This window comes from Odontesthes bonariensis, chromosome 5 (genome assembly GCF_027942865.1).
Source record: "Odontesthes bonariensis isolate fOdoBon6 chromosome 5, fOdoBon6.hap1, whole genome shotgun sequence".
In the NCBI taxonomy this organism is placed as follows: domain Eukaryota; kingdom Metazoa; phylum Chordata; class Actinopteri; order Atheriniformes; family Atherinopsidae; genus Odontesthes; species Odontesthes bonariensis.
This window is the reverse complement of record NC_134510.1, coordinates 1,961,472-1,984,383: the sequence shown is the minus strand read 5'-3', so window position 1 is coordinate 1,984,383 and position 22,912 is coordinate 1,961,472. Positions and strand designations below refer to the sequence as shown.

At 43.7% G+C, this 22,912-nt stretch overlaps 1 protein-coding gene across 2 annotated transcripts in view; it reads right to left on the bottom strand.

The window, feature by feature from the left end:
- ascc3 (activating signal cointegrator 1 complex subunit 3) overlaps positions 1 to 22,912 on the bottom strand; it is a 210,634-nt gene that overhangs the window by 128,874 nt on the left and 58,848 nt on the right. For both annotated transcript variants that reach the window (XM_075464657.1, XM_075464658.1), the window contains one exon: positions 1,860 to 2,063. In XM_075464657.1, the coding sequence (XP_075320772.1) occupies positions 1,860 to 2,063 (204 nt within the window). The remainder of the gene's footprint in view (positions 1 to 1,859; positions 2,064 to 22,912) is intronic.

The window sequence follows — 22,912 nt, the reverse complement described above, 5'->3', positions numbered from 1 at the left end:
TCTGCCAGTGTGTTAGGATTCAACACTGCGGCTTAATAAAGACGTGGAGCAATGCTGAGAAATAATAATCATTTTCAGATACATATTTCACATTCTATTATCCCATCCTTGTTACATTTACCTTAGAGCACTTTCAGCTTCAATTTGTCAAAAACCTGGTGTTCCGTATCCATAAAAAGAGGTTTACGGTAGCAATGTGTAAAAAAGACGCTCTCCATGTAGGCCTTCATGTGAGTACTGTAGGCAAAGATTTATTTGAATGGATTCAACACTGTGAAAAACCTCCATTTATTTAATCTGCCTTATTATTTGATAGGCAGAGCAGCTCCAACTGGAAGGACAGCCCATCCACAGCGTGAGAGAAGAAAAGAAATAAATTCTGTCACAGACCACTGATGTGCCTAATTACAAGCATTCATCTCAAAAAGACCGTTTAGCTGCAATGTATAGTCAGTTTTTCTTGGACTTTAAATATTAACATAGTACAGTACAAAGCCCATAGCTAGACTCCACTTAAACACTTTTATGGTTCAATTTCTTGGGTAAGTGACAAACTCCCAGCAGTGCTCGAGAGTTTGTGGGGACGTACATGTAGATAAACAGAAAATAATGTCCACATAGTTTAAAAAAACATGTTCTTTTGGGGGAACAGTGGCTTCCTCATTGACACAGCTGTGGTACGGTGTTCTCCTGATGGTCCACTCCACAGCAGTCATACTTTCCTTTTTTTGGGGGGTCTTTTGGAGCCATCATGCTTTTGGAGTGATGGTCAGCCACTCCTCAGAATGCTAAGAGTGGCCTTGACAAACGTCTCAGTGCAGACATTGAAGACATGTATATACATATTGGACGATGTTTGCAGCGCACCAACTTAAAAGATATCGTATGAAGAAGCAGGAAACCTCCTTAAAATATTTGCACATGTCTGATTTGTCATGGTGAATTCTCTATTTTACTTTAAGATGATGTGTTAAAACTACTTTTGGTTCTTATTTGAATAGAAATACAGTCGGCATAAAATAATGACTCGCACCCATTACACTGAGGAGTCTAAAGAGCTTACAAGCAGAGCAAATACTGTGAGAATTTTAGAATGTGGCTTCATGGATCCTGATAACTTTAGAGTAGCATTACCCTGCTGCGGGTGTCCATCAGCTGGGATATTTACATGCATCATTTCCAACATTATTTACCATGATTCTTTGGGTCAAATCGGATGTTGTTAGCTCCATCCCAAACAGCAATGAATAAAGAATAATACAAACGCGACATCGTTTTTACAATCTGTGAAAGGCGATGAAAGCTGAACTATGAGGCAGAAGCAGTGTGGTTTCATGCAGATGTGTCTTTGGAGTGGAACATCTTCAGCCTTCTTTGTTTGTGTGAACATCATCCGACCTTAATCTGGCAGGTTGAATAGAAGCATATTTCTCTTGCCAAGAAGAGAAAACCATTTTTAAAAATGCACATTAATAAATCCATTGTTTATCATTCACTGTTAAGGGTTGGACTTTTTAGTGTCACTATGCAGTGTTTAAATGTTGTTGATGTTTTTTACAGAAAGAAAAAGTACAGATTGGCATCAACTCCCCCATGACTCCACGTGTCCTGGACTTAAAACTATCACTAAGGTGCTGCCTGGAATCTCTGGGATCTCAATCCCTACATACGGTCTGAGCATCTCAGCATGGAGCGACTTCATCTCCATAGGTCCATTTCGAGAGCCCTTGTTGGAGCAGCACTGATGACATAAAACGCTTATTGTAGGCGTTCTTCTAAATCAAAGCCAGCATAAGGCTTCCCTTGATAAGGGGCACCGATAAACAACCTAATATGATGCCAGAGCATCTGCATCAGACCTTAAATTCGTCCTTCTTGATGACACCACCGGGCTGCAGGTGCTGGCGGATCTCATGAAGCACGGTCAGCATGGCGATGTTGGTTTTACCAGCACCAGTTGGAGCGCAGATAAGAAGATTTTCATTGGTGTTATAGGCTGTCTCAAACACAATGGACTGGATCCTGTTAAGGCGTTTCATTCCCTTGAACACCAGCTGCCCGATCTGAGTATGCAATGGAAGTGGAAGGATGGATGAAGAGAGAGGAACACATCATTAACACTCTTATCACCATGAAAACAGAAATCAATAGAAATGTTGTGTTAACTATGCCGGAATAAGTTACATCCTTTATACATACATACATACATATATATATATAGATATAAATCTATAGATATAATGTTCTGAAACTTTGGAATGAGACCAATTGTGAACATTTGGCAGGTACTACCTGTAAAACAAAATCTAGGATCAGTATTATTTGGCAGTCAGTCAAACAGCTTAGCACTAGTTGCCCAGATTTCCTTGGCAACTAGATCTGGGCCAGCAGCAACTATTTAAAGCAGTTGTCCCCTAAGGCAAGTGTGTTTTCTGTGACACAACACACCGCAGAATCATCTGTAGTGACATGTAATGCAGACAGGTGATCTATTACCGTGTCAGCGTCTGAGCCTGAGCGTGTGCGGTACAGTAAAATGTGTGTGTGCTGAGATCAGCCATCACTCCAGCTGCCCTCCATCTGCTTTCACTATGGCAACAGAGAGTGGGTGATGGCCCTCAATCTCACTCTGCCTCTGATAAGAACAGAGGCGACCACAGTGAAGGACGGCTGGCACCACACAAACATGCAATAACAAGCTGAAACACACAGAACACCATATATCCATGAGCAGAAAAATATTCAGCTGCTGCACAGTTTCCTCCTGAGTGCAGTCCAGACACACACAGGCCTTATACTGAGATCAGCTTCTGGTCATGTGCTGGACGAGGACCGCAAAGACATCAAACATAATAAAGTGTTTGCATACAAGATTCACAAAATATCTAAATGCTTGTGTTACAAGTCCAATTTTGGATAAGATTTCAAATCATTTTCAAAAAACTCCCCAAAGACTCTGTAGTCTCCAGTTTACTGTGTGCAGGCTCTGCTCAGCTGATAGCACAGCTCTTTGGATGATCGAAAAAAGAAAGAAATGGGAATCCAAAAACATTTTGTGCATCCTGAAGTCTTTTTTACCACGTCTTCTGAATTACGAAGCAAGCTGTGGCCAGTTCACATTTCCATTTCTGCATATTCAACATAATAAGAACAATCAATGTATTTACATCTACAGCGCATCTCTGCAAGGCGTCATTTCATTGCTACCAAAACAGATCACATCTTCTAAATGTCACCTGTGTTAGACAGTGGTGTTACGGTGCAGTATTTCTACTGCATTCCCAGGCTGTGTTCGAAACCGCATACTACATACTTCCATACTACATACTCATCGATCAGACAGTATGCAGAGCGTTTACCCACAATGCATTTCGCTCCTGCCCGAGCCGAAATCAGCCGGCCTGAAGCTGATTTCTCTTAAGCTCTAAACTCTGTAAACTTTAGCAACATTTGAAACATTTTCAGGTGAGAAAGTAGTCGTTTAGATCCCCAACGTGTTGAAAACCTGACAAAATACCGGCTGTTTACAATTTTGTTCCCACGAATTCGGCACTACTAAAGCTAGCCGCAGTGAGCAACGCACTTCCGGTTAAAATAAAATACCCGTTGCCTTTTATCATAGGGAAAGCTATTACGTTTTGACAGGAAATAACGATCGGCGACGTCACGTTACGTTGTATCTTGGGTAGTTTGAGTATGAGTAGTGACCTCATGATGCATACCCAACATTTCGGAGAATCTAGTATGCATCCGGGAACTTAAAAAAAGTTGAAGTTAGTATGAGTTTAAAGGGTAGTAGAAGTATGCGGTTTCGAACACAGCCCCAGTATTTCACTATCAAACGTTACCCAGCTGCAGCGTGATGAGCAGCTCCCTGAAACCCAGCCAGGGAAGACGCTTTCAGACCGGGTTCCAGAGAAGTCTTTGCATTTTCAACCAACCACTGCACACTAAAGCCATCTGGACCAATCAGATGGTTCCACACTATGCAGTTGGGAAAAGGACCGAAAGAAATGATGATACAAGGATTCTTCTTATGAACTACAGGGGGCAGCAGTTCCTGCAACGCGGACCTTTGAATAGAGTTGGAGGAGCGAAGGTGTCTGCTGTCCGAAACTGCCTCTCATCTCTTTCTCTGGGGATAAAAAAGGTTAAAGGTTCCAATCTTCAGGAAAGCAAGTCTGTTTGTCAGCACTGTAGCGATTCTTCCATATGGCACGTTTTCAACCTTCCCCTATGTTCACAAGGTGTGGGGGGCAGCTGAGAAAGATGCACTCTGAACTGGGATTTCTTTATTTCTTCATCTCTCTGTCTGTAACAATGAATTCCCTTTCTGGAGGAGGAATGATATCCACTGTCATGAAGATGGATAGTGTCCCAGTCCTAATGAATTCTGACTTACCAAAATGATCAAATCTCTGGAAGAATCACGGGATCACCATGAAAATTCTCTACAAACATATCTATTTTTCCCTCTTTTCACCAGCACTTACTCCACTCATTTTCCTCTACTTTCTCCTAATAATGCTGGTTCAGGAAGCATTGAGCTTAGGCAGCAGTATTATTTATTCAAGGATTCATTAGAAGTATGTCATCACTTTCCTCTTCCCCTCGTTTCGCTCCAACACTCAGAAAGAAATAATTAAAGAGTGCATGTCAGGGAAGGATATGCTGGGTGCTGTTTGGAAGTTGGCCCCGCAGCCCAGCAGGAAGGAAGAGGTTATTAATGCATCAAAGAGCAACTTTATTAGAGTCCACTTAAGCTGGAAGGAGTGAGGTGCGGCTGTGGTATTTTGTGGGCCCAGGGGCTTCTGATGAACAGCTTGGCACAGCCATGAAAATATACATGAGATGGTTTGGCAGCTTTACTGCTGATTGCCAGCAAAGTCCACAGCCAGTAACAAGACCAACAAGTAAGTTTTTATAAGTAAGGCAAAAAAACAAGACGCTGATTAAAAAGCTTTCCAGTTCTGAGGGAATTCCAGTTAGGGAGTAAAGGAATTGTGTGCCCATTATTTGATGTCCAACAAAATAAAGATGTCAGGTTTGGAAGTGGAACTCATGATACTGAATCATACACAAAACATTTTGTTGTCTCATGCTCTGAAACCTGAAAGCACTGATGACAACCACATGCCACTGCAACTCAAAACCTCGCTTTCTTTTAGGTCAAAATCAGCATTTAGTCTTGTATGAGATTTGTATCATCTAAATAAATCCTTTACTAAAATTTGGACGACCACAAAAGATCCTGGAAAAAAAAAATTTAGATGAGAATGAAGTGAGTGTTGGTGAAAACTCTGCGACCCGCTGGAAGTGGACAGGAGCACCAAATGTAATCATTTCTATGCTAATCCTCAGGCTAACGTGTGAGTCACAAACTCCAGCCTGCAAACTGCATCCAAGCTAATGTACCAAACCATAAAGATGACCACATTCCCATGGATGGACGTGCATTCAGCCATTTTATTTTGTTGGGAAAAGATGACAGCTTTGACACAAACCTGTTCTGTTTGAATGTTCACCTCAACATTTTAGCTTTGTAAAACTAAAACTGTCATAATAATGGTCAGTTTTCTTTCAGACACCCATCCATCCATCCATTTTCTATCCCCGCTGAATCCGTCGGTCGGGTTGCGGGGGGTGGAGCCTATCCCAGCGGTCATCGGGCGGGAGGCGAGGTACACCCTGGACAGGTTTTTTCAGATGCATTAAGGGAAAAAACTAAATATGGAATTACTCAATCATGAGGAAAAACTGTGGTGTTATCCTTTCCAAAACTAAAACCTACACAAGTCTAATAATGCACATTAGTCTTTTAATTAAAGAGAGTGCTGACATCGACAGAAATGAAAATATTCTACTTAATCTTTTAGGTAACTTTGAGATTGTTTATCTGCCAGCCCTACCCAGAACTGCTGAGCAGCTAGAATCCTATTCCAGACAAGAATAGGACAACATTGCTCTCCCAGAGGTGCAGCAACTGGTCTCCTCAGTTCCCGGACATTTACGGACTGTTGCTATAAGAAGAGGAGATGCCACTCAGTGCTAAACACCTCTCTGTCTAAACAATTTGGAGAAGCGTTGCTGCCGTCAAATTCAAGATGAGCGAATATTTTACTGCGTATATATAATATGACTTTCTCAAACTGTGGCAACATGTCTTTATTTACACTTTACACCGCATACCAACCCTTTTGGAACCAATGTTTTACCGGGGGCAGAAGAAACAACTAAGACGCCCAAAGTGCTCCTGTTGACAATAGAGAGTTATGGCGAATTCACGCTCACCGTTAAATACAGACACATACAGACGGAGCCTTCAGTCCGTCTTCCTTTTGTGGATATTTTGGTACATTTTTGGAGACACAGTCGTGGGGGCAGTGTTACGTAGTATATCTTGTGTGCAACCAGCGAAAGGAACAAACAAGAAGGCCAAACAGAAATGGAGGAGCACCATGTATTCTGTTTCTCTTCTCCACCACTATGCATGTTTGTTATCACCTGAAACTGACGTCGGAACTCAGAAGTGAACTCTGCCCTGCCCTCTGGTGGATGGACTGCCTAAAGGCTCTAGCATGGTTGCCGCGTCTGCTCGCGCGAGCGGTGTTGATGACGTCACGAGTTCGTGCCCGCCATAGGACCCTATATAGTGGCGCAAGTCGTTGCGCGCCAGTAGTTGCAATTTTCTCCGTCACAGAGGTGGCGCTGCTACGTGAAGGTTACCTCTACTCTACAACCACGAAAGTGGAGAAGAAAACAATGCCGCTGTCAAGAGCAAGAATACTGTAATTAATGATACTGCTGCAGTTTTCGGATCATTTTAATTTTTTAATTCAGTTAAAAGAGGTGAAGGTTTGAAGCCCCCGGCATCAACAGAGTCTCTGCCCTATTCTTTGCCTTCACGTATCTGTCCCGTAGCTTCTTCCACACATTCTTACAGAACTCTCCCTCTTTCCCCAAAGTTCTGCCAATCTCTGTGCACCAGTTTGGGGAGTTTACGTGCTCCCTGTGCTGTTTCACTGCAGTTTCGTACAGCTGCCTGTACAAACGCACCTCCTCACTGAGCCTGGTCTCACATCGGTCCATCCGGTTCGTTGTGCTCGGCGCCGCCAAGTTACAAAAATCGACTGGTGCACGACAACGCGCTGCGCCGTCTTTTCAAGGGAAGCGCCAGGCCTGAAACGTCATTTTGACGTCACGGTCCACCACCGCCGTGACAGACGCGGCAACCATGCTACCGCCTTAACAACCATGCCGACGTAAAGCACGCATGAGAGTATGGAGGCAGTGGCGCCTGACACCGTTTGAAGCGGACACCCATTTAGGTACGTACAGGGAGCATAAATGAGCCTCCCAGACTGGATTAGTGGCTCCAGCAGAAGAAGAGTGCAGCCGCAGGAACAGCAAGGCTACTGCGTACCACTGTGTCCCTCAAACTGCAACAACCTGTCGCTAATGATGCCTGCTCCCAAGTTTCCCCAAAAAACACTAAACTGGTCATCTGAATAAATATGAACAGTTTCATTCACTGCACCCGTCACACGTTGGATTGTTGTATTGATGCATCTCCACATACACCTTTGGCACCAACTCCGCCTCTTTCATGAGCCAACAAGCTGAGTTAAAGTGTGGCTGTTCCTGAAACACATCTGTTCATAATGTGTCGGGGAACAGAACAACGGTGAACCCAGTACCTGGCTGTTCTTCCAATTATTTCCCCCAAGGCCAAGTCCACCGAACAGCTAGTCATAAATATTCACTCTTGAATTATGGGCCACTGAGCTTAACCCAGTTTGACAGACTCCTGCACACTCATTCCTGTGTCTCTGAAGTAACTTGGGATACAGCAGAATTAGTTGAGAGGCTGGCTCTCGTTTTGATTTATCGACTTTGTCTGTTTGTAATGAAAAGCCAGAGTCCTCACGCCTTTTAAACATGCTAATTAATGCAAATGCATGCCTGCCCCAGTATTCACCTTGAGCTAAAGCATACATGTTGTAAATAGAAAGTTGACATCATTTAATGATCTTTGGAAATCTTTTGTGCTTTTTTATTCTCTGCTTCAAACCTCTCCAGCTTCATTGTCATGATAATGTATGCATACACATCTTCCAATTGAAGTTCCAGCTGTGGCTGACAAAACTTGTCTCAAGGGTGTGATTTTAGTACTGGGGGTAGTTACTTAACACACTGCAATAAATATTATGCAGCTGGAAGCTTATACGACTAACACGGCTTTACCAAAATCCTGCTCATCAAGAATTTCATGAGCCAAACAGCCCTCTGGTAAATCTGCTGCGATTGCGTAGAGCCCCCTCCCCCAGAGCTCGAGGGGCTTCCTCGACATAATGCCCAGGCAAGTGGTAATGATGGTGGTCTCTTTGTCATATCAATGTATCTGAGATTTTAGAACAAGTACGCAGATAGAAAGCAGACAGAAAATCCAGGTAAATATTATACTCTTTATGATGACTCAAATGCAATTCTACTGGTCAGCAGCACATGTCTCTAACAGTGTCTTACTAAATATTCATACATATGGTATGTTTCCAGACTCCATACATATCTGTCTGATCATCTTCTGTTGGTTACAAGTTCTGCCTGACCAAGGACAATCTGATACAACCACATTACTCTCCACAGCTACAACAGTCACACTGGACCTACAATACCTTCTTCATCAGGTAGTCAGCACATGCACATGCACAAAGACCAAACCTGGACTAAGTAGAACAGAAAGACAACTTTATCAAGTGGAAAATTGAGAGAAAACACATCCTGAGCTAAGGAACTCGTTTGTTCTCATTTCCTCACATGCAGCACTAAACAGACAAAAAAAATGAAATCACATATCTGAAGCTGTTCACCTGCACAAACTCAAACACACACTAGTTAGAACAAGCACCTTGCTGCTGAGTTGGAACTAACTCTGCATCATTAATGCTACATCCAGCCATTTAAAGCAGGGAAGAAAATGAAGGGAGAGCTCTACAGAACCCAGCTGGCCAGTGTCGGACCATAGACATCTGTGGTCACCCTTCCAACGGCAGGGGGAAATTAAGTTTCTAATGAGGGCAAATGTTTGATACTGGGGTGGAAGCAATCTCAATAACCCAGCTGGCTCAAGCAGGATCAGGATTTTCTGCCATATGAGGATCCCAAGGCTTTCTAAAAAGAGAAGGCCTGACTGAGAGATTCTGTCCAAAGACACACTTGGATTTAGTGAGTTAGTTGCATGTGTTGTCAATAGATTGTAAGCATCACTCTCAGCAGTGCACTTCATTACTTAAGAAAGTGTCCATCATGCTGTCTTGGGTCAATTCTGAGTGGGATGGAAACAGACAAGCTCATTACCACAATGGGTACAGAGCCAACAGCCATATGGGCAAACTGTGAGGATAGGGAATATCCCGCCAATCCACCAACCACTTAAAACACTAATTAAGACTCACATGTATACCACCAACAGTTCCACAGCAATAATTAAACACCATTATTGTCCTCCCTCTATGTGGATTTAACAATGTACAAAGATGCCCATACTGTAAGTACACTACAAACCCAAAGATGCTGGTGCTGTGTGTGCTGGCAACTAGTTCCTATTACTGTGAGGGTACAGTATGAATCACCAGAAGCTCTGTAACTAATTAAATTCCTGCGTGCATTGGTAATGGGAAGCTAAGAGATATAATTGTTGTTATTTTCATGCCATCCTTTTAATTACTTTTTGGTTCCATTTCATTCCATTTGAATTGACAGCCTGATCAACTTTTAATTGCCAGTTTTTGCAAACAGCTTATCAGCCTGTTCCAAGCCTGCATGCAGAGTACTAAATGACCTGGCCAAACACAACCGCCCACACACACACACACACACGATAAAATCCCACAGCTATGGATCCACGTGCACACCGAGCACATACAACATCAGCTTGACGCACCAGATGCATAGTGGAGTTTGACAGAGTGAGATGAGGATGCAGCAAACAGGAGGCCCATTCATTTCCCTAAAGAACAGCAGCAGGAAGAAGTGGGGGAGCGTGCACAGAAAAAGGGAGACGCAGAACTGGGAGCAGGATGGAGATAGCAAAGAGTGAGGTAATCCATCACAAGCACCTGCTGAAGCAGCAGAGAGCCTGGTGAGGCAAACCCTGCATCTCACTCCAATCAGCATCATATAGCTGTTTTAGGAGTTTTCAGAATGGAAGTCGGTTTTTCCTCAACATGATAATGTGATTCTAATGATCTATTTCTAATGAATGCCCTAATGTACACTCTGTTCCTCAGCTTTGTACCAAAGTCATGTCAATAAAACAATGGTGCTGGGCTGTGGTATCATTTCAACCTTTTGATTCTGGGTGATATCAAATATGATTCCTATCATGATAGTTTATGTGGATATATTCTGATGTTGCATGAAATAACTTGCTTCTTTGGTAAAGCTGTGCCAGTGTGTGCACAGCACAGCCTAATGAGCTTCAGACTCACCCACAGTTCTTCTCATTGGCCAACTCGGGCCTCAATTTACTCAGATGGGAACATTTCTTTGTGGTTATACATAAATGTTTGGCCAGGGACTTTCTAAAGCTGACCAAAGCAGTCCAACAAGAGTATCCCATATTAGCAGGCATAGTTGTCAAGCAGCATGTTTGTGTTGTTTAACAGAACATGTGAGCACACACCTGATCACCTGTTCAGGTAAGTTATTTAAGAGAAGCTCTTTGGTTCAGATCAGAAGGATGTTACTCAGCTCTGCTTTGATGAATCAACTCCTCAAGGAGTGCCATGAGACTTCACTCTTTAGTTTACTACGTTCATGTACGTCCTATCAGTGAACTACAGGCCTGTGATCATCAACAGGTTTGCAACGTTCATGTGTGCTGTTCCTGGTAGGAACCTCCCCAACAGAACTGGACACTACCACAGGTGCTCTTTATGATTTGCACCACACACAGAGAAATCCAGGCCTTAGTAGCTTAATAACATCAAATTGCAAGGCATCTTGTGCCTTGTTGTTCGGCTCATATGAATATGGGTAAAAGGTAGTATGGGCTGTTTACATTTAGAGCAGACGCTCGGCGTCGCAGAGAGAGATTGGGGCCGGATGACGCATGCATGTTATGATTAAACCAATATAAAGTGGGTTCACAGTATGAAGACGGTGGACATTTTGTACATCCTGTAAGCATATTTGCTGTGACAGTTTGTTCAATAAACTCCCCAATGGACTGCTGACCGACAGCGTACTCGTCTCTACTTTCTCCACAACATAATGGTGACCCCGACGTGAGAACACGGGAGAAGGACGAGTATATTCGGTAAGCATCTCATTGTTACCTCTGCGCAGGGGGGCTGTTGAAATTGTTGAAATTCTGGGCCAAGAGGTGCCGAATGTTTGAATTAAGATAAAATTGGGTAAACAGCAGCTGGTGTGAGACGCGTTTGGTAAAGCAGACAGCTGTGAGCAGCTGGTCTGGCTATTGTGTTGTTGTATTTTTTTGTGGTAATTAAGGAAGACTAGTCGCTACGCTCCGGCAAGTGTGAATCAGGTGAATTCAAACTGGATTAATTAATAGCTGTAAAGAAGCGGGCAGGTTGTTGAGCAATCGCCAATAGTACTTCTTGCGTCTATCAGCCATCCTTCAATGCATTGGGGGGAGGAATACTGACGGGAGTACGGGGTACATTAGACTCATTAAATATATGTGAAAATCATTTTCACTAGTCAAGGAGTAGACGAATACTGATAATTGATTGACTGGCGAACATTAAAGTTTGACGGTTGAATCAATAAGACTTTCAAGAAAACTTCGAAATGAAAAAATCCAGTTCTATGAGGAGCACATTTTAAGTATATATGATAACTCTTTGGAGTTATCCGAGACCTCAGTATAAAGACATTTTGAGAAGAAAATTCAAATTCGTTTATGTATTGACCACAGGAGATTATTATTAAGAGGTCACAGCGAAGCTGATAAATACACGTCAGCATTTGTTGCATTGGACAAGAAACCATATCACAAGGCTTGTAGGGATAACACATTTTGTATTCCATATATTGCCGACACCAACATCTCCTGAAAAATCAAAAGTCTAAATGAAAGAAATTGATCATTTAAAACTGTGAAGATTTGAACGGTGACTGACACAAAACTTTGATCGACTGACTTGGTGTGAGTGCGTGGGACCGGTCTCTGTTTGTCTGTCAATGTGTGTGAAATCCTGCTGTTTTATGTGAATCTAAAAAAAAGAAGAAAAGAAAAAGTTCTGACTCATATCATCCCTTGACTTTTGAGTATTCGTAGTATTTTAAGTTACACTCAGATTTGCTTCATTGTTATAATTTGCTTCATTGTTATAATTTGCTTAATTGTTATAATTTGCTTAATTGTTATAGTTGCCACATTAATAACTTGGGGAGATAGGTGTTGTTGCAGTAATGTGCTGTGATTTTTAAACGCTGAGTGTTTATTTCTTTAAGATTCTGTATTTTGGTTGAGTATCTTGTTATTATTGAATTATTGAATACTGCTGTGGTTGAACTGTAATAATTATTAGTTTTCTTTAGGTAATGTGCTAATTGCAGAGTTGTTATCAGTTGAGTGAATTGGTTTCGCAATTCTAGAGGAGAGGTTCTGTCTCTAGTCCATTTGAATGTGACATTCCTGATAAAGAAAGTTTTCGCTTATGCATTGTTTCTGTATCTTTTGGTCTGTATTTTCTCTGTTCACAGCGCGTTAAAGTGTATTTCTTTCTCTTCCCTAGCAAACGCCATTTTGAAGTGAAGAATAGTGCAATTGTTATTTCTATATTGTTTGGTGGTATTTCTCCCTGTCCGTGGCTGGACAGATTGTATTTCTTCTTCTCTCTTTACTTGTTACAAAGTGTGACAAACGCCATTTTGAGTTGGGGTGTGGTTCAATTGTTATGTCTGGTTCAATTGTTATGTTTGGGGGGAGTTAGTAGCAGCCTGGGAAGTAGACTAAGTGGTGTGTTCATATTTGATTGGTTACAATTCACGTGGTTCGCTGGAGGCAGGCTTAGAGGTGTGTTCATATTTTATTGGCAAGAAGTTACGTGTCTTAGACGTGTTTCATTGGAGGTAGATTTAGAGGTGTGTTCAGATCTCATTGGTCAAAATTGACGTAGCTGTGACGTGCATTGTATCATCTAGGATTGGTGGAGAGACATTGTGTTTGGATTGGGTCAGAAACATCCGGGTGTGAGCAAAGGTTGGGGCAGCGTCAAGCCTGAGTCACTTTAAACAGAGTAAGCATTAACTGAGCTTTCGATTAGCAATAAATTAGCATTGATTAGCAGTGGTTAGCAATCAATAGCATTAATTAGCAACAACTAGCATCGTCTAGCATAAATTAGCAATCAATAGCATTGATTAGCAATAACTAGCATTGTCTAGCATAACTCGGCATTGATTAGCATTGATTAGCAATAATTAGCATTAAATAGCATAATTAGCATTCGATTAGCATTGGTCAACAAGGAAGCTAGCATTGATTAGCAATACTAGCATTTGTTAGCATTGGTTAGCATTGGTTAGCATTTCGTTAGCCATAATTAGCATTGATCAGAAATACAATTAGCATTGATTAGCAATAGCAATAAGGCAAATATTGGTTTAAATCTTAATTGGCAATAAGTTAGCATTCATTTACAACGGCTAGGAAGCCAACATCAATTGACATTGGATAGCAAACAATAGCATTAACAATAAGCTAATAAGAACCTAACTCCTAACTAGGAATCAAAATAGCAACGAGCTAAATTAGCTTAACAGTAGCATTGATAATATCCAATCCAATAATTAGCTGCATCTAAGCTAAATTTAGCCGAGCATTAAATGAGCATTAGAGTTAAATAATTAGTTAATTTAAATTGATCTTCAAAAGTTGTTTGAAAAAAAAAAAAAAAAAGAAAAGGGGGGGGGGGGGATAATAATAATTATTATTCCCGGTTCTAGGGAACTAACTAGGTGAAACGATGGATGTAACACCAGCAATAATCGTTAGCGCTAGGCATCCAGGACGTTACAAAGACATTCAAAAATTATCTCAAAAATGGGAAAAAAGAACCAAAAATATGTTCCCATCCTGGCCAAAGGATGGCACTTTCGATGTAACTGTCTGTGAAGTTATGGAACAAAGAATCAACGATCACAAATAAAAAAAACAAAAGCAAAAAGAGACAGAAAAAGAGGGAGCTTGAATTAGAAATTTTGCACTTCTTTGAAACTGAAGGTCGTCGTTACAGAAGGAATTTGAAGGAGGGCGTAGCCATACTGAGGGGGGAACAGCCGGTAGTGGAGAAGGTCAAGCAGCATGAGTCTGCAGGACTATATCCAACACTGTCAGGGGTGATGAACATAAAAGGAGATTTTGAAATGAAAAATCAGGAAGTACCTTATGTACGCCCTGAACCACAAACAGCGGCTTCGAGCAGTCAGGGAGCGCCTGAGCTAGGCGCTGTCGGTGGTTCAGATCAGGTTGCAAGGGGAAACCCCCCACAATATCAGGCAGCGTCAGATCAAAAACCATCATGTGATCAATGTTCATCTTGTACTGAACACAGCAGTCCAACAGCTTCAACATCAGCACAGGCCTCAGGTTATCCGAAACCACCATCTGTTGTAGAGTTTAGGAGTCCAACAGCCTCAGCTTCAGCAACGGCACAGGCCTCAGATCACCAAAAAGCACCACACCTAGATCGTACCATCTCTCCCCTAGTAGAAAAATCTGTACGACACGATAGGACTTTACAAGAAAAATCCATACCGCATGAAATGCCTCCCAAACATTGTAGTACGGCCAGGAAGACACCACAGGTTTTAGACTGTTATGCAGAATATGAGGGGAAACTTGCAGAAGATTCATATTGGATAGAGCATAATCATTCCATGGTTGATTTACAGCAAGAGATAAACCAAGCAGAAAAGCAGGTTCAGGAACAGGATCCACCCGGCCAGCAGGGAAACGGCAGGGACAGAGATTTTAATTTAAGATACCGACCAAATATTCATGCACCACAGAAATATACTGCAGGTAATTATCCGATTTTGGTGAATGGGATGCAGGGGCAGTATGTGCCGTGGCAGATGCTCGACCTAGCGGGACTGGTTGGCAGACTGCCGGACATTCACACAGGTGCAAGCAAATGGATAAGAGCTTTTGAACAAGAAACTGTGGGTAAACTGTTGGCTGTGGGAGACATTAAGGCAGTGTGGGCAAGGTGTTTTGGAACTACTACCATGGAGGGCATTTTGAGAAACAGTATGAATGGCTGGATGGTGGGCCATCGAGCAGATGGAATTGGGTTCGATGCACATCGACCTGCATTGTGGGGAGCTCTGCGAGCTGAGTATCCTACGAAAACGGATCCAAAAGCATTAAAGAGCGACACACTGTTGGATACAGATAATCCAGCGGCGTACGTTGCACGCCAGTTGGAAAAATGGAAACAAGAACTGGAACAAGACATTGAACCTAACACAGTGCTCAACTCTGTGTTTAGAGACTCTATCCTAGAGGCCATGCCCGACTCAGTTCGAGCAAGGCTGGAGGATGTGGTAGAGTTGAAATCAATGACACATGCGGCATTCCGGGATAATGTTGTGCATGCTATTGACAAATACAGGCAAAGTGAACGGAAACGGAAGGAGCAGGATAAGAACTTGCAGAGGAAACTCACACAGATGCAGTTGGAAGGACCAAAGGTAGGAGGCCAGGCCCTGATGACACCGGGGACCACTGAACAGGTACCTCCACCCTTTGCACCCTCTACACCTTCTGCACCCTCTGCACCCTTTCAACCCGTCACACCTCAGGCCTACCTTCAACCACCATACACACCACGTGCAGGAGGACAAGGCCAGCCTCGACCTTACCGAGGGTACAGGAGAGGCACAGCCGTAAGACGAAGGTCCTCGGGGGCATGTTGGGCCTGCGGCGAGTTGGGACACTTTGCTGACAGATGTCCGCGAGCACCAGGGAATCAGAATGTGCGGCAGGACCGTGGCCAGTCCCCGCGGGGTGGATCAAGTGGCCCGGCAGGCCCATGGGTGAGTCCAAACTTTGGTTATTAGGGGTGCCCACAGAGTCCTAGAGGGGAGGGTCAGTTTCCAGTCGTAATGGTGGGAGCTGATGAAGAACCGATGCTGCAGGTTCTAATTGAGGATGAGCCAACTCCAATGTTGGTGGACACTGGAGCCACCTACACTTGTGTAAGTCAACATTATGCCACACACCTCCCCATGTCAAATAAATTTATTGAGACAATAGGATTCTCGGGAATTAAGCAGCTAGTACAAATGACCGCCCCCGTGCGCATCTCCACAGGGGAAAATGAAATCAGGATGCCAATCGGGGTATCTCATCAGACTCCCCTTAACTTGTTGGGGAGGGATGCCCTATGCAAACTAAAAATTAAGATTTGGTGTTCACCGCAAGGCATAATCTTGGATAAAAGAGGTCTGGAGTTTCCAGAGTCAACACAGGCAGACACAGCAAGAATCTATTGGTTGGGAGACATTTCTGAGCCAGTAACAGTGGCTTGGAACAAATGGGAAAAATACATTCAAGTCCAGTGCCCTAAAGCAAGGAAACCCACGCTCGATTATCATTGTACAATGTATTATGATGTTTCAAAAAGTGGAGAGTTCGAAGAGCCATGGGACAAACAGACGGAACACTCGGAGATAAATTTGACAACTCAATACATTATCATTGGAGAACAAGGGGCAGCCATGACTGTGGAATCAAATGCATTTATTTCAAAATGGTACAATGTGCCAGAATCTGCTCCACATGTTACTTTGTTGGTGAATGAGAATTTCAAAGCAAAGGATGTGGGGCCCATGATGAAAACAGCGTTAGGAGTAAAGTGGGAGCGAACAGAGAATCCGTTGATTTTCCAATCACAGGATGCCACAATGATTAAAATCCTATGCAGCGTATCAGCATTGGCGAAACCGCAGGCTGTTATGGCATTGGCGAACCAATCAGTCCAGACAGCAAAGCAAAGTGAGACAGAAAGGGTTGAGAGTGATCTGTTGAAAGAAATGATAGCTCATGTCCCAAACCAAGTGTGGTCTAAGAATGAGGCCGATGTTGGTTTGGTGAAATCTGCTAATCCAGTGAAAGTAGAATTGAGACCTAATGTTAAACTTCCTAATCATCCTCAGTATCCACTCAAGCCAGAAGCAGAGGAGGGGGTAAGTGGGACAGTAGAAGGTTTTGTAGGAAAAGGAGTGTTGGTCGAGACAGTCAGTGCGTGTAATACTCCAATATTTCCAGTCCTGAAGGCAGACAAATCTAAATACAGGTTAGCACATGACTTGCGCATGATAAACGCGATTGTGGAAGATTGGCCAGCAGAAGTGCCAAATCCATACACACTCCTCACCAACGTGCCTCCTGATGCAAAATTTTTCACAGTAATCGATTTATGTTCTGCATTTTTCAGCATTCCTCTAGCCGAGGAATCCCAGTATTTGTTCGCATTCACATACAGAGGTAAGAAGTACACTTACACCAGACTTCCTCAAGGGTTTAAACACAGCCCTCATGTGTTTAACCAGGTCCTTGGACAGGACCTAGAGGGCCTCGCATTGAACGGTACCCTACTACGCTATGTTGATGAGCTCTTGCTATGCTCACCAACACTTGAGGCGTGTCATCAGGACTCTATGAAGATCCTTGAGAGGCTGGCAGAGGGAGGGTACAAAGTTTCTAAATCAAAACTGCAGTATTGTCAACCTAAAGTAGATTATCTGGGGAGGGTAATCTCGCAGGGAACGATTGCTATTTCCCCAACACACTTGGAGGGAGTAAGTAAAGCACCATGCCCAAAAACAATCGAGGAAATGATGATCTTTTTGGGGATGACAGGTTTCAGTGCGGATTGGATAGAAGATTATGCAATTAAATGCGCTCCCTTGAGAGGGATCATGAAACAATCCAAAGACCAAAGGTTGAAAGCACCACTGGAGTGGACCAGCGAGGCTAAGTTAGCCTTCGAAAGTTTGAAACAGGATTTGCAAAAAGCACCAACACTGGCAATACCAGACTATGAGAAGCCATTTTTCTTATATGTCTCGAACAGACACAACATGTACGCTTCTGCAGTGCTGATGCAGGAAACGTGTAGTGGTCGAAGAAAACAAGCCATTGCTTATTACAGTACAAAATTGGATAATGTTGTACAAGGCTGGCCACCGTGTTATCAAGGGTTGGCCGCAGTGCAGTATGCTTATGAGAAAGCATCCACAATAACAATGGGGTATCCAGTCAACATCATGACACACCATAACATCTCAGAAATAATAAATCAGGGAAAGTATGTTGTGAACCAGGCAAGGTGTTTGCAGTTTATGCATCTGTTGACATATCCGGATGTGAGAATACAGAAGTGTACTACATTAAATCCGGCAGATGTCATTCCACTCGAGTTTGAAGGAGAACCACATGAGTGTGTAGCAGAAACTATGAGATATACCAAATTGAGACCTGATTTAGAAGCAACTCCGCTTGGGCGGGCTTACGTCACCTACTTTGTGGATGGTTCATGTTTCAGAGATCATTTGGGTAATCATGCAGGTTTTGCAGTTGTGAAACAGGAAGGTGGAAAACTTTGTGACGGTGAAGGCTGAGAAGTGTGAACAGCCATGTTCGGCACAGTTGGCTGAACTGAAGGCATTAACGGAAGCATGTCGACTGGCGAAGGGTAAGGTTGCAAATGTGTACACAGATTCTGCATATGCTCATGGTATTTGCTATTTGTTTGGAGCAGTTTGGAAGCAGAGAGGGTTCAGGAGGGCAGACGGGAGTCCGGTGCGACATGAGGTCCAAGTGAGGAAGCTGATTGCAGCCATGATGCTCCCCTCGAAACTGGCAGTGATAAAGTGTCAGGCACATCGGAAAGGTAACGAGATGGTCAGTAAAGGTAATAACGTGGCTGATGAAGCAGCGAAAGTAGCATCAGGATGCCACCTGGCTGTTTTGGCACCAATGGTGTCACTGGAGCCAGTTGTCACGCCAGAAGACATCATTCTAATGCAACAGGAAGCAGGGGTGGGGGAGCACAATGTCTGGACCCGGAGAGGTGCCACAAAGGACGAGAAGGGGTTGTGGAGATCACATGATGGTCTCATGGTGGCACCGGTGGCTCTGCTGACGATGCTGATCTCTGATGTTCACAGTGTGTATCACTGTGCCAGGGGAGAGGTAGTGAAAAAGGTAAAACAACAAGGTTATTGGTCACCATACATGCATGCAATGGTTGATGAAGTGTTGGGTCAATGTGAAATCTGTGCACAGAACAATGTGCGAAAGGGTGTGAAGACACCAGTGGGACACATTCCGGTGCCAGAAGGACCCTTTAAGTCATTGGTCATAGACTATGTGGACATGATTAAAACAGTACAAGGGAAAAGGTACATGCTAGTGGTGATTGATCGTTTCAGCCGATGGGTCGAAGCAACTCCATCCAAGGATTTGGGAGCAGAGACGGTCGTAAAGTTTTTGGTAAGAGAAGTGATTCCTCGGTTTGGCATTCCAGCAGAGATTAGCTCAGATAACGGCTCAGCATTTGTTCAGAAGGTTGCGAAAGGCATTCTGCAGCAGCTGCGAATCAAGCAGCGCTGTGGGGCCGTTTATCACCCACAAAGTCAAGGGATGGTTGAGAGAATCAATGGAACTTTGAAAGTGAAATTGAATAAAATCTGTGCTTCAACTAAACTAAACTGGGTAGATGCTTTGCCGCTTGCACTAATGAGCTATCGTATGCAGACTCATAGTCACGCACCTAACACCGCATGAAATGCTAACGGGTCGACCCAGGCCGCCACCTCAGTTGAGAGGTCCATTTAAAGGGCCCCCACTTGAGCAGCTGCAAACAGAGTTGAAAGCTTACATGAGGCAACTGACTGCAATCCACAGAACAATCTATCTACAGGAAAAGTCCAGAGACGTGAGTCTCGTACAGCCGGTTGAGAGACCAGTGGTGCCGGGCGACCAGGTGCACATCAAAGTATTCCGAAGGAAGTGGCACGAGCCAAGACGAGAAGGACCGTACGCAGTGGTGCGAGCAACGCCGACGGCAGTTCAAGTGGAAGGTAGCAACACATGGTACCATTTGAATCACTGCACTAAGGTTCGGGCTAAAGGCACAGACGGAGTTAAGCCCGAGGGGAAGGATGAACAAAAGGAAGATGTTAAGATTTCTGACACTGATGAGCATCCAGGTGTGGGTGTTGGCCGACGGCATGGGCTCAGGAGAGCAAGGCCTGGAGATGTGGGACGGGATCCCGCATCCAGGGGAGGCGGGAAGGGGTCCCGTGAGGATACCACCCCGCAGGGGAAATAGCCAGCCTGGGTCAGATGAGTATGATGCAACAAGACACACCCACTCAGACCATGCCACGCCACAAACTTTGCCAGCAATACACACTAGAGCTAGTCGTGAAAAGGCAGATGTTAAGCTTGAATTTAAGTACGTTGGAATAAAGGATGGTGAGGAAGTGTGGATCATGGGTCCGGTGGAGGAGATGACCAAATCACCGCCTCCGGACGCTACAACGAAGGGACAATCTGGGAAGATCAGGGTGTCCTCGGGCCAGAAAGGAGTTGTTCATAATGGTGGTAAGAATAGGAAGATGTCTCGTGAAAATCTAGGGGGACTTGATGCCATTAGCACTACAGGACGGAATAATCATGTTAATCCAAGAACACATGAAGGGTACATGCACAGGAAGAGACAGGAAAACAGTGTAAGTGTGGAAGATGGTTTGTGGGGGAAGGCAGCACAGAATATGTGGTATAGATGGGCATGGTACACTACGAGAGAACTAACGGCGACGGAGTGTCTCATATGCGCAGACGCTCCAGGAGCATTGCCTGTTGTTGTTCCAGAGCCACACACCTTCAGGGACTGTGCAGTGGTCCAGCAACGGGAATGCAGAGAAGGTAGGTTTACACCTCAGAAGGATAAATGGTTATTGTTTGAGCTTCCGATGTGTGGGATTAAGTGCAGATTGATGTTTGGGGCAAATAAATTACAGGACTTTTTCAAAAAAGGGAGGGGCCACAAATTGGAGTCGTCCTGTGCTGAATTTAATCTTAGCACAACACAGGATGGGCCTCCGACTGATTATAGAGTAGATTACGATGGTGAGTTTGAATGCTTCACGAGTGGTGGATTTACTAATGACAGTGGAACTCACGTAGGTAATACTACCGTTAAATGCAATGTCACATGGGTTTTATCTTGGTTTCCACACGCAAATATGAAACCAATATTTATCAGGACACCTGTGTGGTATGAAAATCCGGTTCCTTTGGATCAAAAATGTGAAGATATAGAAATGACAATTCCGACTCTCTACCTGTTTGGGGATCAGACACACCCAATAGCTGATAGTTATTGGATGTGTGGAGAGGACGTTTTGTTAAACGTGTTACCCAACAGGTGGATAGGTTTTTGTGCATTTGTGAGGATGAAGACATCGGTTGTGTTAGTGTATGACAAGGTAAACGAGTTACTGGGGTTGGATGTGGAAAATGGGAGAGTTAAAAGATCTAGTGGTGACTACATCATGGATAAGCATGTTTACTTGGATGCAATAGGGCAGCCGAGAGGGATTCCTTTTGAGTTCAAAGCACGCAGTGAGATTGCAGCTGGATTTGAGTCTATTTTACCGTGGATCACGATTAACAAAAATGTGGAGTGGATTAATTACATATACGACAACCAACAGAGAATTCTTAACTACACAAGTGAAGGGCTCGCAGCCTTTGGAGAACAACTACATGAGACGAGTAGGATGGCTTGGCAGAACAGACAGGCTTTGGATTGGATATTAGCGGAGAAAGGTGGCGTTTGCCAGATGGTTGGGGAAAAATGTTGTACATTTATACCCGGGAACACTGCAGCTGATGGGACGTTTACAACGGCCATGAAGAAGATCAGGGAGCTGAAAGAGGAGCTGAAGAGTAATGCTGGTGGTAGTGAAGGGTGGTGGACTGGTCTGGATGGGATTTTGGGAGATTGGGGAGCGATGGCAGTGAAGGCGGGATTAGCTATATTGTCAATATTCATAATGGTTGCCCTATTGGTGTGTTGCATTATACCCATTCTGAGAAGGTGGTTGCTGCAAGTGATGTTCAAACGGAGTATGGAACAGACCAGGAGACAGATGACCATGCGAGACCAGGTCTGAGGACCAACACATGGGAGAGCGGGCCAACGAATGAAGGTTACCAACGGACGGTTCACATGATTCTTTCCTCGAGGGTGGAACCACAGTTAGTCTGATAGGGAGAAGAGATGCTGAAGATCTCTTTGATTGGGAGTGATGTACTGGCGACCTCTCCTCCCAGAGGTAGCTTAGCAGTTCCAGACCCAGCCGGACGGATGTTCGGCCAGAAGCAGATGACCCCAGGGTACGGGAGATGGGACGGGACTGGAAGAGCTGCATTACATTGCTTTTTATTACTTTTGTTGTGTGATAATCCATAATTTTATGTATTGTACTGGATACGAAACTGTGATTAATCGGTTTGATGGTCGTGTATTCATTCTATGTTTATTATCAATCAAAACTGATCACTGATATGTCCATTGCCAATTGTGTTAGTCAACTGTTTGGAGTGCGACCTTGGTAAAGTGGTCGGTCGCCAAGTGGGGTGGGGCCGTAGGTGAGTTTTCCCAAGATAAGAACATGAGTTACGAAAGTAGCAGCCGGTGGGTTTTTCGCACCTATGCACTGCGAACAGTGGACAAGTATGATGGCAATGTAAAACTTGTAGTGTGTTGAATTCAATATCGTTTAATTTAATTTAATCATTTAATGTGATTCGAGTACACATATATATATTCCTTTTCATTTATTCAAAATGGTC